This window comes from Sebastes fasciatus, chromosome 9 (assembly GCF_043250625.1).
Source record: "Sebastes fasciatus isolate fSebFas1 chromosome 9, fSebFas1.pri, whole genome shotgun sequence".
Classification (NCBI taxonomy): domain Eukaryota; kingdom Metazoa; phylum Chordata; class Actinopteri; order Perciformes; family Sebastidae; genus Sebastes; species Sebastes fasciatus.
This window is the reverse complement of record NC_133803.1, coordinates 6,135,775-6,152,495: the sequence shown is the minus strand read 5'-3', so window position 1 is coordinate 6,152,495 and position 16,721 is coordinate 6,135,775. Positions and strand designations below refer to the sequence as shown.

Below are 16,721 nucleotides of genomic sequence, written 5' to 3'. Positions count from 1 at the left end.
TTCAGACCAAATATCAGTTGTCTTCGATCGCATTGGCTCATTTTTTTCAAAACGGTCTTATCGTCCTCTAAACTGTAAGTGCAATTGTCACAACTGTTTGATGTGACATCACAACTCTATTGCTTTCACGTTGGCTTCCCTGCTGCCGGTGTTTCTCTCGGGCTGCTCTGTGGTGTGCAGGATGCTGGTGCTCTCTTTGCCACTCTTGCAGCCGCGGCGGTACTCTGGCGTGGTCCTGCGCTGCTCCTGTCCTCGCCGTACAGAGACTCTCATACACTCTGTCTCTTGCCTCTTGAACTCGCATGCCCGCATGTCCTGAGGCAGCTAGGACAGCAGCCGTGTCCCATGTGACTCGCAGTGAAAGCGGCGGGCGTTCCTTCGCGACTGCAATCAGACCCGTCTCGTATTTTATGGTAGAATAATAAATGTCTGCTATAAAAAGCTCATGCTACAATCAATTCTAAAAACATCTACTTGACGTTTCTACAGAGTGTAATGCACGTTTTGTACTGTATTGTAACACTTTAGATAGACTTACTTTATAAGAAATGAGACGAGAAAGCAATACGTGTTAAGTGTTGAAAGTCTGAGCCGATCTCTGGTGTAAAACATCTGAGTTTTTATTTCAAAGCAGAATGAGAACCACAGATTTTTTAGTAAACTAACTGTATCAGAAACTACAGAGGCCAGGAAAACGGTTATATTTGTACATGGAATGTAAAAACATCATTGAAACAAGGAAACCATACGGACTGAAATGATCTAATCTATAAAGAATGCACTCTGTTGAAGGGACAGTGGAACATAAATGTGAAACAGCACTCCACTCACACAGATTTTTTTTTCCTCTTTTAACCAACACAGATTCCACATCAAACCCCCTGACTGTCATGTCACCTATCTACACCACCTGCAACAAACAACAGTTAGAAAATCAAACCCCCTGAAATCGAGAATCCTCACTTGGCGTCCAGCTTGGCCATTTCCTGAAGGTATATCCCAATGCTCTCACTGTCAAACAGAACAAAGTAAATGTTTTTCAGGGAGGAGCTGGTGGACGACACAAAATGGTTGGAGATGGCCTTGAGGATGAGCTGGGCGGCCGTTTGTTTTGGGAATCCGTTCCTGTGAGAGAGACTGTGGTTAATAAAGTACACTGTTCAACAGGACGGACTAGTGAGGACTAACGTATAGAAGCTGTAGCTAAAAGTAACACGACGAACCATAATGCTGTGAAATGTCATTATAAACATACACCGATCAGCCGTAACATTATGACCACCTGCCTAATATTGAGTAGATCACCCCTTTTGCCACTAAAACAGCCCTGATCCGTCGAGGCATGGACTCCATTAGACCTCTGAAGGTCTGCTGTGGTATCTGGCACCAAGCCGTCAGTAGCAGATCCTTTAAGTCCTGTAAGTTGCGAGGTGGGGCCTCCGTGGATTGGACTTGTTTGTCCAGCACATCCCACAGATGCTCCATTGGATTGAGATCTGGAGAACTTGGAGGCCGAGTCAACACCTCGAACTCGTTGCCATCCACATGATGTAAAAGAAAACGTGATTCATCACACCTGGCCACCTTCTTCCATTGCTCCGTGGTCCAGTTCTGATGAGCACGACGTGCCCATTGAGGGGCTTTTGGACACGGGTCAGCACTGGCACCCTGACCGGTCTGCGGCTACGAAGCCACATACGCAACAAACTGTGATGCACTGTGTGTTCTGACACCTTTCTATCAGAACCAGCATTAACTTTTTCAGCAGTTTGAGCTCCAGTAGCTCGTCTATTGGATCGGACAACACGGGCCAGCCTTCACTCCCCACGTGCATCAGTGAGCCTCGGGTCTGACCCTGTCGCCGGTTCACCGGTTTTCCTTCCTTGGACCACTTTTGGTAGGTCCTGACCACTGCAGCCCGGGAACATCCCACAAGAGCTGCAGTTTAGCCTATTCATTTACACATTGACACAGTTGGGGATTTTGTTTTGCCAGCTGTCCTTTCTGCATTGGCAGTTTAAACTGTTGTTTTTTAGTCTGGATTATGACTTTAACTTCTTCGTATTTGTGTAATATTATCATACAATCTGCGCACTGAGCTCTAATTGTTCAGTAGGAGGTGCTTTTATACGAGTTCATCTCTTATCTCAAACATAACCTGCTCCGGAGTTTTCGGCATAAGTTACCATGGTAACGATCTACCCTGGTAAGAAGTGATCCACCATCGTAGGACTGAAAACCCTGAAGGGTTAAACCTGAAGTTACCTCGCTAACCCCAAATCCTGCTCCGTAGCTCAGGCCTCTGGTATTAACATACGTCTCCGTTGCCGATAGAGATCCGATCGCGGTGCATTACACACAAACTTATAGCCTCAAGGTGTTTTGGGTGCATTTACACCTGTGATTTCATGTGGTCAAGAAATAGAAATAGAACAGACATTCCCATTCAAATCAACACAGCAGAGCTTTTTTTATGTGTGCCGTTGCCATAGCAACCATTGTAGCATTTTAACCTCCGTGTAAACTAAACCCAACTTACGGCAAGTCTCTGACTCGCTGAGGTGAGGTTTTGCAGTAACGACTAAAACGAGAGAGTCAAATTGAACAACTTGATGTTTCATCCACACACTCACCGGTCACAGCGGAGGAAAGCACGTCGCTATTGTTAGTTAGCTGGCTTGGTAATTCTGCCACGCCATTTAATGCTACACTGGTAACAGAGAATGAGCCAAACAGTGGGCTGGTGGCCAGCGGCAGCGGTGAGTCCGACGGTCCCTACGCCTCCCTCCCCGCTGCTCCGGAGAAGGTCACGCTACCTAGCTATCTAGCCGTCATCCATCTGCAGAGCTGCGTCCGCTCTCTTCCCGGCGGCAATATTACAAATCCTACTAGAGCAAAGGCATGATCCGCCTCTACTCTGCCTCTGATTGGCTTACCGTGATATTTTTACCCTAACCCTAAACCAATCTCATTCCTTGTGCCTAAACCCAAACAATCCAACCAACGACGGCAACGAGTACTAGCCAATCAGAGGCAGAGTAGGGCGGGTCATGCCTTTGCCATAGCAGGATTCGTAATTGACTCCTTGGCCAGCTGCGACCAACCTTTACAGCCCCACTGACGTGCGTTCTGTTGTCACCATAATAACTAACAAATCGCCATTTTCTTTTGTACCGGTCAAATGACCACTTAGAACAGTTCGATGCCTGTTCTCCTCCTATTCTATTTCTACGGTCGAGCTCTATCCGATTGCAACCCCAAAGCACATTTTAATGCAAGGAGTAAAAGGGGGGTCACAGAGAGTTTGAAGCAGTGTGTCAGAGGAGAGCTCACCGTCCAGCAGGAAGTGAAGGGAAAGCCACGGACTTGAGCTTCTTCTCCTCTGCTGCTGAGAGGCAGTTCTTCACCGTCTTCTCTAGCTGGTCCTCACACTTCTCTGAACCCCACTGAGGGACGTTACAGTGGATGATGAAGCGGGCTGCCATCCCATTGGCCTGGCTCACTGCCACTGCCGGGTGAAAAGACACAAACACTGACAGTTCAACCCTGAAACACATCAAGAGACCGCGGATAAGGGCTGTATCCAATGTTTTGTTTTTTTTACATTCAAAGCTTTGATTGAGGTTTTCCAATGAAGCTTCAAATGTCTGTCGTCATATTTTATGATGTTTATGGGGAAAATATGATTTTGTGTGATTGTTATATAAATGTAGTGTACATATAAATGTAATTTATGGTGCTGTTAGATTGCTGCTAGACCGCCCCGTTAATACAGATGCGTGCAGGAGAGTTTTTGACCGCAGTGAAAAAGTTGTTTCTGAAAGGCTAAACGCCAACAAATATGAATTGAAGCAGAACATTTTGTCAGATAAAAACGTTTTCGCCTTTCTAGTCTTCCGACAACTCAAAGCGCATTACACTACATGTCAGCATTCACCCATTCATACACTGATAAGAGGCTAAACACTCAAGCCTCATCCACACTGGGAACGTCAAGAGTGCGTGGCGGCTCCGTTACCTGTTGTTTTTTATTTCGGCGTCCGTGTTAACAGGTTAGATTCGAGGTCTCGCCTATTTTTGACGCAAGCCGCACGCGGTTCACAGCAACAACAGACAGTGAAAGTGATCTATTGACTGTATATTGACATCATACCAGCAACATTACTACAGTTTCAATGTCTAGACATCTGTAGAATATGAAAAAAAAGTAAAGACTTGTTTTTAAATGAACGCTTCCCTCTTTCATTTCAAAATAAAAGCCCTCAAGCATTTTTTTCTGTGGACAGAATTCCTTCATTTGTTAACAAGAGGCTTTTATTCTGAAATATGTGCAGGAGAGTGCTGTGGAACATGCAGTGACTTGCACGGCTCCATGAATGAATAAAGTACGGGGTTTAAATCAACACTTCCTGCTTTCATTTAGAAATAACACAAGGCTTTTATTCTGAAATATGTGCAGGACAGTGTTGTAGAACATGCAGTGACTTGGAGAGCTCCATGAATGAATATAGTATGGGGTTTTAATTGTGGATTATTACTATTATTTATAAATTACCTCACGTTTCTTAACCTTTCTCTGTCTAAAATAAATATAAATTACATTTATAATGAAATTAAATGGTCATTATGAAAGGCAAACTCTATGTAGAAAGAAAGGGCTGACAGCAGCAGAAACGCAGCACCCGACGCGTGAATCACACAGCTGCCACGCGATGTAACCGCCACACACTCCTGACGTTGCCAGTGTGGACGGAGCGTTATTCGAGTATCTTGCTCCAGGACACTTCGACATGTAGACTGGAGCAGCCGGGGATCAAACCGCTGATCTTCCGATTGGTGGGCGACCCGCTCTACCTCTGAGCCACAGCCGCCCCCCAGTGTTCCATGTACGAAGATTCTGTACCTGATGACACCTCCAAAGGCCCCTGTGCTTTCCGCAGCTCCTTGACTGTGTCCAGGAACTCCCGGCCTCCAACTTTCTCGAGGGCGTTGCCTGAAAACGGCACAGCAGCAGCAGCAGGTTAACACAAGACCGCATGTGTAGAGGGAAGTGTGAAAACTTGTTACTAAGAAATAAAGTACACATGAACATGTCCTCCTCACCAACTCCATCTTTGAGGTCCATCTCTGCGTTTGTCGGGTTAATTATCCCCTCCACTTTGATTGTTCCGATTTTGCTGATTTCACTCTCTGTTAGTGAAAGCTGTGGATTCACAAAGTCATCGACACAGTGTGAGAAAACAGCTGCTAGTTCTCTCACTCAGTCGGTATGGTAAATGTCATAGATTGGACTGATATGTTGGTTGGCCTTTTACCAAAAATCACAGTGAGCTGACACTGTTGTCACTCTTATGATTACATCAAAAAATGAAATGATCTTTCGACATTACCAGCAACATTACAACAGTTTCAGTGATTATATCTGTAGAATAATGAAAAAAAGTAAAATATAGATTTTTAACTCAACAGAGGCCTGTGCTACGAAGCAAGATTTGGCGTTATCGAGGTAACTTCAGGGTTAACTCCGTACTACGAAGCTGGTTCACTTCTTACCTGTGTAGATCACCATGGTAACTGATGCTGAACGGCTAACCTGCTCCGGAGCAGGTTATGTTCCAGATAAGAAATCAACTCGTATAAAAGCACCTCCTACTGACCAATCAGAGCTCAGTGAGCCGATCTTATGGTAATATTACACACGTATGAAGAAGTTTAAGTCATATTTTAGGCTAAAAACAACACAGTTTAGACTGACAAATACAGGAAGGACAGCGGACTTTATGCTGTGATTTATATTTTTATATTTATCTTGTTTTACTTCCTCTTGAGTCCGTTTCCACAGAGGGGGGAAGCAAGTGAAAGGAGGTTTAAATAGTCATAGACGCCACATAATACACAGGGTAAAAACATGAGTAGTCTATTAGTCTATTAATCTATTATACTCTCATATCTAGACGAGTATATCTTAATTTGGAGTATTCCGTTAAAATTAATAAGTCAGTTAATTTACACATTCACACATCTGGAGTTCTTTCTTTTTCCAGCTGTCCTTCCTGCATTTGGCAGCTTCAACTGTGTTACTTTTAGTCTGGATTAAGTGTTTAACTTCTTTGTATCTGTCTAATATAGTTTACTCTTTGTAAAATATGCCGCTCTGTCTGTCTGTCTGTCTGCAGTCAGTAGACTTGTCCATGTCTCTGATTGGTCATAAACTGCAAACACCTCCTCGTTCATGTGAACGCGCTCACAGCCAGATGGAGAAACCCTGGGTTGATTTACCGAGTTGATAACCAGCTTCGTAGTACAGTTTAGCGGGATCTCGTTTGTTAGAGTTAGTGAAGCCAGATAACGAGAAGATACCCCGGGTATATTGAACTCGCTTCGTAGTACAGGCCTCAGTTCCTGTTGGTTTTAAAATAAAAGCCAACTTTTTTTTCTGTGGACAGAATTCCTTCATTTGTTAAAACAAGGCTTTTATAGACTTGTACAGACTAAACTCAAATATTTACCGTTGCTGAGCCAATCACATTTCAACAAAAATGAGGATCAGTCCAAATTGAGAGGTGCCGCTCGTCTCCCCCCTCAATATTGAAAGTATTAGATTGGCCCACTCTGACAGGCAACGCACCTATGGCAAGCCGTTTTAACATCTAATAGCTAAGCTTGACTATCTGGAATTAACATTAGAGATATCCACAAGGGCATTTTGACTAGTCGTAATTATTGTGACAATAAGTCAAAACGACAGTTAGAGATATCTATAATTCAGTTCTGACTATCCTAAATAACAGCTCCAGATATCTCAAACCTCATTATGACTGGTCAGAGTTGTTGTTCGTGACGTTGCTCATGCAAGGCTTCCCATTGGATATCGGCCCAACAAAGCATCTGAACAGCGTCAGCAGAAGCTTTTGCTAACTCGGATAGTTTGGTAAAGTTGGAAAGACATTGACAGATTCAAACTTCCCGGATCAATAACTCATAAGTTGTTATAACACCAACGAGGGCTGAGCTACAACCTCATTTTAATCACAACGAGCCTTTAGTCCTCCGAGCTGGACACATCACATCGGTCTCTATGTGCAGCTGGCTGTGAGACGAGTGGTTCAGGGACTGCTGTGAATCAGATAGTTAGAGAATGACATGAAATAGAAAAAGAGCTCACCATCAAGGACTCTGTGGCCAATGAGAGCTTTGTTCATTAGAGAGTTGTGGTAGAAGTTTACAGCGTATTGTAGATTTATTGTCTCAAGACACACTTTCTATAAACCCATACGACTGCAGGGCAGCGCCATAGTATGTTTGAATAGCTTCCACCTCCTGTCCCCCTCCCCTCTGACGTAATTACGGATATCTGCAACACTATTTCACATAGTCACAAATCTAATTCTAGATATCTGTAATTACATTTTGACTATCCGTAACTCCAGTTATAGATATCTACAACGACATTCTGACAAGTCATAATTTAATTTAAGATATCTAAAAAGGACAATGTAGATATCTACGATTGAGGGGAATTAAAGATATTTGACAAATGACAAAAAAAACATATGGATTGTAAAAGAAGGATGAGTCGGTGTTGTCATACATACATGCATTCATACAGTATGTATCTGGAGGATACAGCTGATGACTGACAGAAACTTCTCAAAGTGGAGAAAACGGAACAACACGGTAAACACCAAATCTATTCTGTAATACACAAAGTTGGAAACTGACAAAACGCAAATGTTTAAATGTGGTTGGGAGTGTGCTTCTCAGAGTCTCAGAGACTTCTCTACTGCATGTCTGTGTGGAATCAGACTGCCAGGGTTGAAAGTGTATATTTTATGACCGATGGAGATACTCCTGGTTCTAAAGTATTTTTGGGTCTGCCCTTAAACTCTCTTTTACAATCCCCATATGACAAACCCCATACACATGAATGGCAAAAGTAGTTTGAATCGTACTAGTCAGAATGTAATTACAGATATCTAAAATTAGAGTTCTGACGAGTCAAAATGACATTGCAGATATCTCTAATGAATATCCTGTCTTGCTATTAAATGTTAAAACGGCTTGCCGTAGCGCTCTGCTCTGTGCTGTCTGCGGCTGCGAGGGCCAGGCCGGCCCATGCTGGGGTTGTAAAAAAAAAAAAAAAGCAAAGAAAGGAAGACCGGCCCTCAAAAGATCGGCCCACCAGGGAAAATTTCCGATGGCCAGTCCGCCTCTTCTAATACAGTATATGTACATTACCTTTTGTCCAAGGAACAGGCTCTTTGCTGACAGGATGGTGAATCCATCTCCAGGACCGTCTTCCACTGTGGAGTTCGGTACAGACTCTTCGGTGTTCTTTGTCGGATGGAAAAAAAAAATGGCACCTTTAAACAATACTTTAATTACAGCGTGCAGCTTGAACAGATGAGAAGTGAGTATTAAACCTCAGTACATGCTGACACCGAGTATCAAGAGGTGGTTGGGGGATGACATGCAACAAAGGTCCCTGGCTGGAATTGAACCAGTTATGTGGCATGTGCTGTAGCTTAACCATTCAGCTGCCAAGGCACTCAGTTGGACTGTCTGTTTCGTAAAGTTAAATGAATTATTCCGCTGTTTCAGATAGTGTTGGAGAATCTGAAAGCCATTGCATTTGAAGCATACTGTGGCCTTAACAGTCCCCAACCATCTCCATGAGTATTCGAGGTTCACTGACCTTTGGCTTGCGCCCTCGTTTGCCTTTAACCTTTTTGAAGGTTTTGACGGGTTTCTTGCTCTTTGTGCGTTCTATCTTCTTCTCGGGGACGGACGCCTGGCTGTCCGTTTTCACCCGGCTTCCCCTCTTCTTGGAGAGCAGCTCTGGGTGGATCCGAGGCAGAACTCCTCCATTTGATATGGTCACCCCCCGCAGAAGCTGATGGGAGAAAACATTTCCCAAACAAAGACTTTGACTACATACTGTCCTACTGTACATCACACATTATTACACGGCTGTGTTGAATACTCAATTCTGATCTGATCAATCACGGCGTTCTACGGTCTGTTAATTCTTTATAGCAGCCCGTTGCTATGTATAACAGCCCGTTGCTATGTATAACAGACCGTTGCTATGTATTACTGACCGTTGCTATGTATAACAGCCCGTTGCTATGTATAACAGACTGTTGCTATGGGCGCAGTTCTGATTTTGGACTCTGGCGGACCGTTTTTGTGTCAAATTATTGATTTCTTAAGTAAGTAGCCGTGTAATAAGATGGATAATGTACAGCTAGCGGGTCATTGTTGAGAAATAAACTCCTTCAGGGCTTTGCATCGGGGTTTATTTCACAACAATGACCGGCTCGCTGTACATTATCCCTTACATAACACACCTTGTTTTTTCACAAGACTGTCGTTCTCTTTAAGAAATGGTGACTTGTCTTGTGCAAATAGATGTGAAATGACTTTGGTAGTTCCCAGCTGAGGTTAAACACGGTGTTGGGATACTTTGCGCCTGCTGAAACATTAGCTGCTGTCAGCTGACACTTTCACAATCACCACGCATTTGCCACGCACTCCAAGTATTGCAATTCGATATTGCAATTTTTGTATTTTTGTTTACTTTTTTTAACACTAGACCATGGGGAAAGTTGAATCATACACTTAAGTTTTGTGACTTTTACTAAGGAAAATTTCTAAATGAATACAGTAATGTTTAATTTACAATCAACGCCACAGTTCTTAGAGTCCAAACATAGAGATCAGCTTGCGTCTGGCAGAGTAGATGAGTTTAAAGGTGCATCAGGCAACCTGATCCACTGGCAGCCCCAGATGGCAGAGAGAGATATGCCTTTGAATGTTGGCGTCTTCTTTACTTAGAGGTCATGCTGGGTGGCGTCACTAATTTAAATGTCGCTCCCTGTGCGGAGACACTTTCCCACCAGTGACCAAACGAACAATTTAAAGCTGCATTCATCAATATGTTTCTATTAACAATGGATCAAATGACTCTGTGTGTGTGTGTGTTGCTGAGCAGCAAACAGCAGACAGACTCAGGTAGACACTAGCTGGTGAACATAGTGGAGCATTTAGCAGCTAAAGAGACAGATGTATTTCTCAGGAGTTGGTGGAGACCAAAACAGAGCAAAAAGAGAGAGAATATTGGACTTACATTCAACTCGAGTCCAAATGAATTCTAATGTGATGTGTCAATAGGCAGTTGTTTGTTTGCTACCACATTCATCATATCAACTACATGTAAGGGATAATGTACAGCGAGCCGGTCATTGTTGTGAAATAAACCCAGACACTAAGTGTATATACACATATTGTATATATACCTCGTTACCAGCAGGTATACAAGACTGTGTTTCAGGGACCCTCTGAGACAAACAATAGAAACAAATGTTTTAATACAATCAAAAATTTGGGTGGAAATAAGATTTGAAAAAGTTGTACATCGCAGTTTAACTATCAACTGTAGGGCTGTGCATTGACAAGAATCTGGTGATACGATACGTATCACGATATAGGGGTTATAATTCAATATATTGCGATATATTGAGATACTATAAGTAAGGCGATATATTGCGACTTTTTTTATATAATTTTATGAAAACTGTCATATTATAAAGAACACATGCAAAAAAAAAAAAAATGCAATCAGAACAGTGGGATCTGCATTTGCGTTTATTGTCTGTGTAAAATCCAACATCGTAGCACTACTGTGAGAGGGCACATCTCTTTGAAAATTAAATAAACTATTGACAAAACTGTAAACTATTAATTAAAAATCAATACAGTATCACAAAACATAATATCACAATATTTGATTTTTTTATTTAGATATTTTCTTACACCCCTAATCAATTGTACGTATTATTTTTTTTTTTGTCACAATTATTAAGGGGTCCATTACCAGCAGCTCATTTAAGCTTCTCCTCATTTTCTCTTCGAGTAGTGAAACATATTCAGAACTGTCTCTGACTCGTTCACTGTAAAAACTACAGTATCTTCTTTTAGCGAGACACAACAACTTTTGAATGCACGAGGACCCGGAGTTTAACACCGGGTAATAACATGAACCTACAGTGTGCTGGCGAGCAAAAGAAAGGATGACACATTGTCACACATTGTGACTGAGTGCGAGAAGCTGGCTTTGTTTCTACATGATGATGTTGTCTTGAGCGGTTTTATCATACGATAGCTCACTTTTGACTACCTGAAATGTAAAGGTCTACACCCAAATATCCTGCAGCCGCTTCTAGAGCACCGTTACCTGGTTGAGCTCCTCGTCGTTGGCCACAGCCAGCTTGATGTGCCTGGGAGTTATTCTGCCTTTCTTGTTGTCCCGTGCTGCGTTTCCCGCCAACTCCAAGATCTCAGCTTAGAGAGAAAACACAGCGTGGAAACCCCGTCAGACATACAGCGTGTGTTCTGGTATTTAAACTTGTTTACTTTCCACTGTACCGACTCCCAGCCCATCAGGAACAACAATATAGCAGTCAGGAAGCTGAGAGCAAACTCTACTGCCAGCAGTGATGTGGATATAGACATACAGTGTAGCATATAAACAGAAAATAAACATTGTCTTGTTTTCCTTTTTAAGATCCTCTTTGTGTTACTGGCTTTAAGGACCAGAGGCCTGTACTAGGAAGCAGGATTTAGGGTTGGCGAGGTATAACTTCAGGTTTAACCCTTCAGGGTTTTCAGTCCTACGACGGTGGATCACTTCTTACTGGGGTAGATTGTTGCCATGGTAACTCATGCTGAACACTTAACCTGCTCCGGAGCAGAGATCAACACGTATAAAAGCACCGCCTACTGACCAATCAGAAAGCTGAAAGAAGGATGAAATACAGTAGTCACACACGCCATAATTTGGCAAAGGCCGTAATGAAGTGTAATATATTCATCCATTATGATCTGAAAGCTTTAGATAATATTGCTGCCCCATCTATACGACTATGTAGGACTTCTCAGGCCGTTAATAAATCTGTTAATTTACGCATTCACACATCAGAAGTTTTTTTCTTTTGCCAGCTGCATTCCTGCATTTGGCAGCTTCAACTGTGTTAATTTGAGTCTGGATTATGTGTTTATCTTCTTATTTGTCTAATCTTATAGTTCACTCCTTGTTTGTAAAATCTGCCGCTCTGCTGAGAGCAGATTTGTCCGTGTTTGTGATTGGTTATATGCTGCAAACACTGTCCTTTTATGTGAACGCGCTCGTAGCCAGACTGAGAAACCCTGGGTTGATTTACCGAGTTGATAACCAGCGTTGTAAGACCGCTTAGTAAGATTATGTTTGTTAGGGTTAGCTAAACCAGATAAGGAGAAGATACTCTGGGTATGTTGAACTTGCTTCGTAGTACAGGCCTCAGGAAACTTAGTCCTATTCCTGTTTCCAAAAAAATATATTAATTTTGTTTTACCTGGCATTTTTTCCCCCAGTGATTGTCTATGTTTTGTCCTTTTGTTAAGTGTTATATGATTTATGAATTAAATGTATATATCAACACACACGTGTAAGAATGTTGCAAGTGAAGGGTAAGATAAGATAAGATGAACCTTTATTAATCCCCCGGAGGGAAATTCAGGTGTCAAAGCAGCAACATCAGCAAAACAGAGTGAAACACAGGAGAGGTAAAGGTATACAAAAAATTATAAAAACAATAATAGAGATATAAAAGATACAGAGTGAATGGGTGAACGTAGTGTGTGCAGTCCGTCAATAAATAAATAAATAAATGTAATATGTACATATGTGCAGTCTAGGATGTATAGTGTAAGTAAGTGTAAAGTGCGCCAGTGGTTAGAGTCCAAGATGGTTGCAGATGGTGCATGTTAAAAGGCAGTTAAAAGGTATTAAACGCAATACAATCAGGGATTATTACATCAGAACATATTCATCGTAAACATAGTAAAAAATATATGATAATGGAACACATCATATGTTACACTACTTTAAAAAAGAGAATATTTACATATAACACATAATGTACACATGCAACAGTACGGTGAACATGTGCAGATGTGTTTACAGCTAGAGTTATATGCATACGCTATATAAGCTGTTACAGACACTGGAGTTGGGCTGAATGAAGCTTGAATCATGTGATCACCCTACCTGCCAGGTACTCGATGACTGCTGCCATGTAGACGGGCGCCCCCATGCCAATGCGGTATTTGTGCGTGCCGGTGCGCAGGTACCTCATCATCCTTCCCACGGGGAAGATGACACCCGCCCTGGCTGAACGGGACAGCTTGGTGGCCTTCTTCTTTCCTCCTCTGGCTGACATCTTGCTCTGGATAGAGTACAACAACAGCCAGTGAAAACAGACACATACAGCAGTTTTTTAAACAGAAGACATCCGTGAAAAGGGGTTAGTTCTTCTGAACTGCATAACGAAAAAAATGTGGCATCAGTCCACAGAGATAGTTCTATTGTATTTGTTCAGGTTTTGACATATATGAGATTTCTGCCTCCACCCTAACACAATCGAGGTGAATGGAATTTTATTTCTAGTGGTCACAGCATAGTTAGTAGGGCCGTGTATTGGCAAGAACCTGGCGATATGATACGTATCATGATACAGGGGTTACGATTAGCGATGCACCAATCCAACTTTTTCAGTCCTGATACCGATAGCGATACTGTACCTGGGCTTTGGGTATCGGCCGATACCGAGTACCGATCTGATACCAGCGTTTATTTAATAAACTTTATGCCTCACTGTGTGGAAGAGACTGGGATCATTCTTTTATGTGTGAGGAAACATCAGGCTTGACTTAAACATTGCTTTCCTAACTTTGTAAAACAAAATGTAACAAATAAATAATTAATATAAATTTACCATTAAAAATGGTAAAAAAAATCTTCTAAAAAAATCTTCTAAATTAACAGGAATTACAAGTGTAAAGCTTTTTGATGCAGCAATAAATTGGTCAAAACTTAAACAGGAATTAAAATTTCAGTAATATAAAGTATATAGTGCATTACAGAGAATTGAATTGATCGGCCCCATTGTCACAGATATCGATACAGCTGTTTGAGTCAGCATCGGTGCATCCCTAGTTACGATTCAATATACTGCGATATATTGCGATACTGTGAATAAACTGATATATTGCAATTTTTTAAATCTAATTTTAGGGAAACTGAACACACCACCATATGCAAAACATATTAAATAATAAATAAAAAAGTTTACTTTTTGATGTAATCAGAACAGTGGGATCTGCATTTGCATTATTCACAGTCCCTGTAACATCCGACATCATAACACTACCGTGAGAGGGCACACACACTGAGAGGGAGCATCTCTTTGCAAATTAAATATGTCAATTAAAAATCGATACAGTACTTTTGAGAATCGATACAGTATCACAAAACATAATATCACGATATTTTTTTACAATATTTTCTTACACCCTTAGTAGTTAGACTGAAAACTGTAGACACCTTTTTTTTAATTAAATTCTAGATTTTCAGATGTTAAAACCTCGACGATTAAAACCGAAACGTATCATATCAGCATTTTGCAAATTTCCCAGCCACCTTTTGAACTGATCCTTGTATAATCGGGATAATCTTAGTAATGAAAACACAGTGCTATAATTTGCCAAAAAATTCTAAATAACTACTTTTCCATAATAAACCCTTCTGCTTGGACAATTAATTGCTAATTGGATAATAACTAAAACTGCACTGAAGCCTATACACATGATTTATGAGGGTTGAATAAATGTGACACTTCATAGATTTTGTTCATGGTTAATTTTTCACTGTATTTTTTTTAAACCTTTATTTACCATCCGAGAGATAAACAGTGTCTAAATATTCAGCAGTGTAACACATGATGAACTTGATAATAAAGTATTGACTTAATTAATCTATGCATGTAAACTATCAATTAAAAATCAATACAGTATCACAAAACATAATATCACGATACTCGATTTTCTTCAGATATTTTCTTACACCCCATAGTAGTTAGACTGAAAACTGTAGACACCTTTTTATAATTAAATTCTAGGTTTTCAAATGTTAATACCTTGACGATTAAAACCGAAACATCTCATCAGCATTTTGCAAAATTCCCAGCCACCTTTTATTAATTAAAGTGAACTGATCCTTGTATAATCGGGATATCTTAGTAAATGAAAACACAGTGCTATAGTTTGCCAAAAAATTCTAAATAACTACTTTTCCATAAACCCTTCTGCATGGACAATTTATTTCTAATTGGATAATAACTAAAACTGCACTGAAGCCTATACACATGATTTATGAGGGTTGAATTAAATGTGACCTCAGAGACACTTCATAGATTTTGTTCGTTTTTTTCACTGTAGTTTTTTTTAAACCTTTATTTACCAACCGAGATAAATAATAGTGTCTAAATATTCAGCAGTGTAACACATGATGAACTTGGTCAGGTCACACACGCACCGCTGATAGAGCGCGCACAGGGGGATCAGTCAGAGGATAATTAAACAGTGTAGTAGGAGGGAAACAACATATGTCACGTCCACTATCTGGTTCCAGGCTGCCATTATTACGCGGCCAGTCGTGTTTTTCCTCTTTTCCCTCCACAAACAGCCCATAATATGTTGACCGTGATGTTACTGAGGAAAGGTTACTGTATCTCCCCCCCGCGGTCTCGTGTAAACACGTCCGAGCAGTGCGCTCTGTGAGCGGCTGCAGCCTGCAGGCCTAAACACAGTCTACACGTAGGCACTAATTAACGCACCAGCTCACCGCCGCCGTTATAAAGGTGGAGGGATATGAAGATGAGTGCGGTGGTCGGAATGGAAAAGACGGGAATGTGACACCGGGGACCTGGACCGGGACCGGGACCGGGGGGGCATGTAGCCGAGCTAACGTTCACTACTGTACCCGCTATAACGTTACCGCGACAACAAGCACCATGACGACGACGTAGCTACGCAGACGTTATTGCTGTTCGGTTGTTTAAATGGTAAAAAGGCGACGCTGGCTTTAACAGAGAGGAGAGGTGTGTTCATGTGTTTATGTATTATAGCGCTAAAACACACACAGCTAGCTGAGCGTTACTGTTAGCCAGCTCGGCTACACACACATCCTCCAGCTCCTCGGTGTGTTATTGTGCAACAGAGAGAGACATTAAGATATTTCTTTCTTTAAGCCCCCGCCCGCCCCCTTCTTCTCCTCTCTCATGTCGCCTCCAATCCTCTGCATGCGTGTAATCACATCAGACATGGAGAGCAAAGCGTCAATCCGGATATGCGCATACTAGGCAACGGAAAAATAATGGAAGAAAAAACCCTTGGAAGTTTCTACCTGTTTTGTCCTCTGTTTTCACGCGGATCAGAGATGCTCCTGCACGGACAGACAGACAGCTGCGTCCTCCACCAGGTGACAGACGGAGCGCTTTGTTTTGGTTGGCTTTTATTTGCTGTCCTTGTGCTGTAATCATGAAGCTTCCCAACCTGAGTTTACCCCTACAGAGCCACAGAGCGAGCAGGCAGGAACAGAGTGTGGTTGGAGGCTGGCTCTGTGCTACTGATGCTGCAAAGGGGAAAAATTCAGTAGAGGGAAAATTGAGTGAAAACGCCCCCCTAACATGGCTTCAACAGGGACGACGGTGCTGGTTAGGAAAGGGACGAGATGTGCTTAGGTATATGAAGGTAGTGTTGTTTCTGAAGGCAAATCTAATTATGGATCTAAATAAATTCTCCTCAGAGGTCCAATAGACGCTCCACTCATAAGGCCTTATGTA

At 41.8% G+C, this 16,721-nt stretch overlaps 1 protein-coding gene across 3 annotated transcripts; it reads right to left on the bottom strand.

Moving 5' to 3' along the window:
* Positions 1–597: 597 nt before the first annotated feature.
* macroh2a2 (macroH2A.2 histone) lies at positions 598–16,513 on the bottom strand. 3 transcript variants are annotated; one of them, XM_074645644.1, is made up of 9 exons: positions 16,283–16,513; positions 13,088–13,265; positions 11,237–11,343; positions 8,696–8,893; positions 8,239–8,334; positions 5,104–5,203; positions 4,904–4,993; positions 3,334–3,508; positions 598–1,125 (listed from the first exon to the last, which is right to left on the bottom strand). In XM_074645644.1, exons 2-9 carry the CDS (start codon positions 13,257–13,259, stop codon positions 960–962), a joined length of 1,104 nt encoding a protein of 367 aa, XP_074501745.1. In that variant the 5' UTR covers positions 13,260–13,265; positions 16,283–16,513; the 3' UTR covers positions 598–959. The 3 variants fall into 3 exon arrangements, with proteins under 3 accessions (XP_074501745.1, XP_074501746.1, XP_074501747.1); XM_074645645.1 differs by lacking the exon at positions 16,283–16,513 and adding an exon at positions 16,037–16,156; XM_074645646.1 differs by lacking the exon at positions 16,283–16,513 and adding an exon at positions 15,714–15,836.
* Between the last annotated feature and the right edge of the window lie 208 nt (positions 16,514–16,721).

Excerpts from the sequence above, each read along its gene's own strand:
- macroh2a2 (XM_074645644.1), bottom strand. The coding sequence starts at position 13,259 with ATGTCAGCCAGAGGAGGAAAGAAGAAGGCCACCAAGCTGTCCCGTTCA. Across the intron at positions 8,894-11,236 it reads ACGACGAGGAGCTCAACCAG|CTTCTGCGGGGGGTGACCAT; the intron begins GTAACGGTGCTC and ends TTCTCCCATCAG. Across the intron at positions 3,509-4,903 it reads GCCTTTGGAGGTGTCATCAG|TGGCAGTGAGCCAGGCCAAT; the intron begins GTACAGAATCTT and ends TTCACCCGGCAG.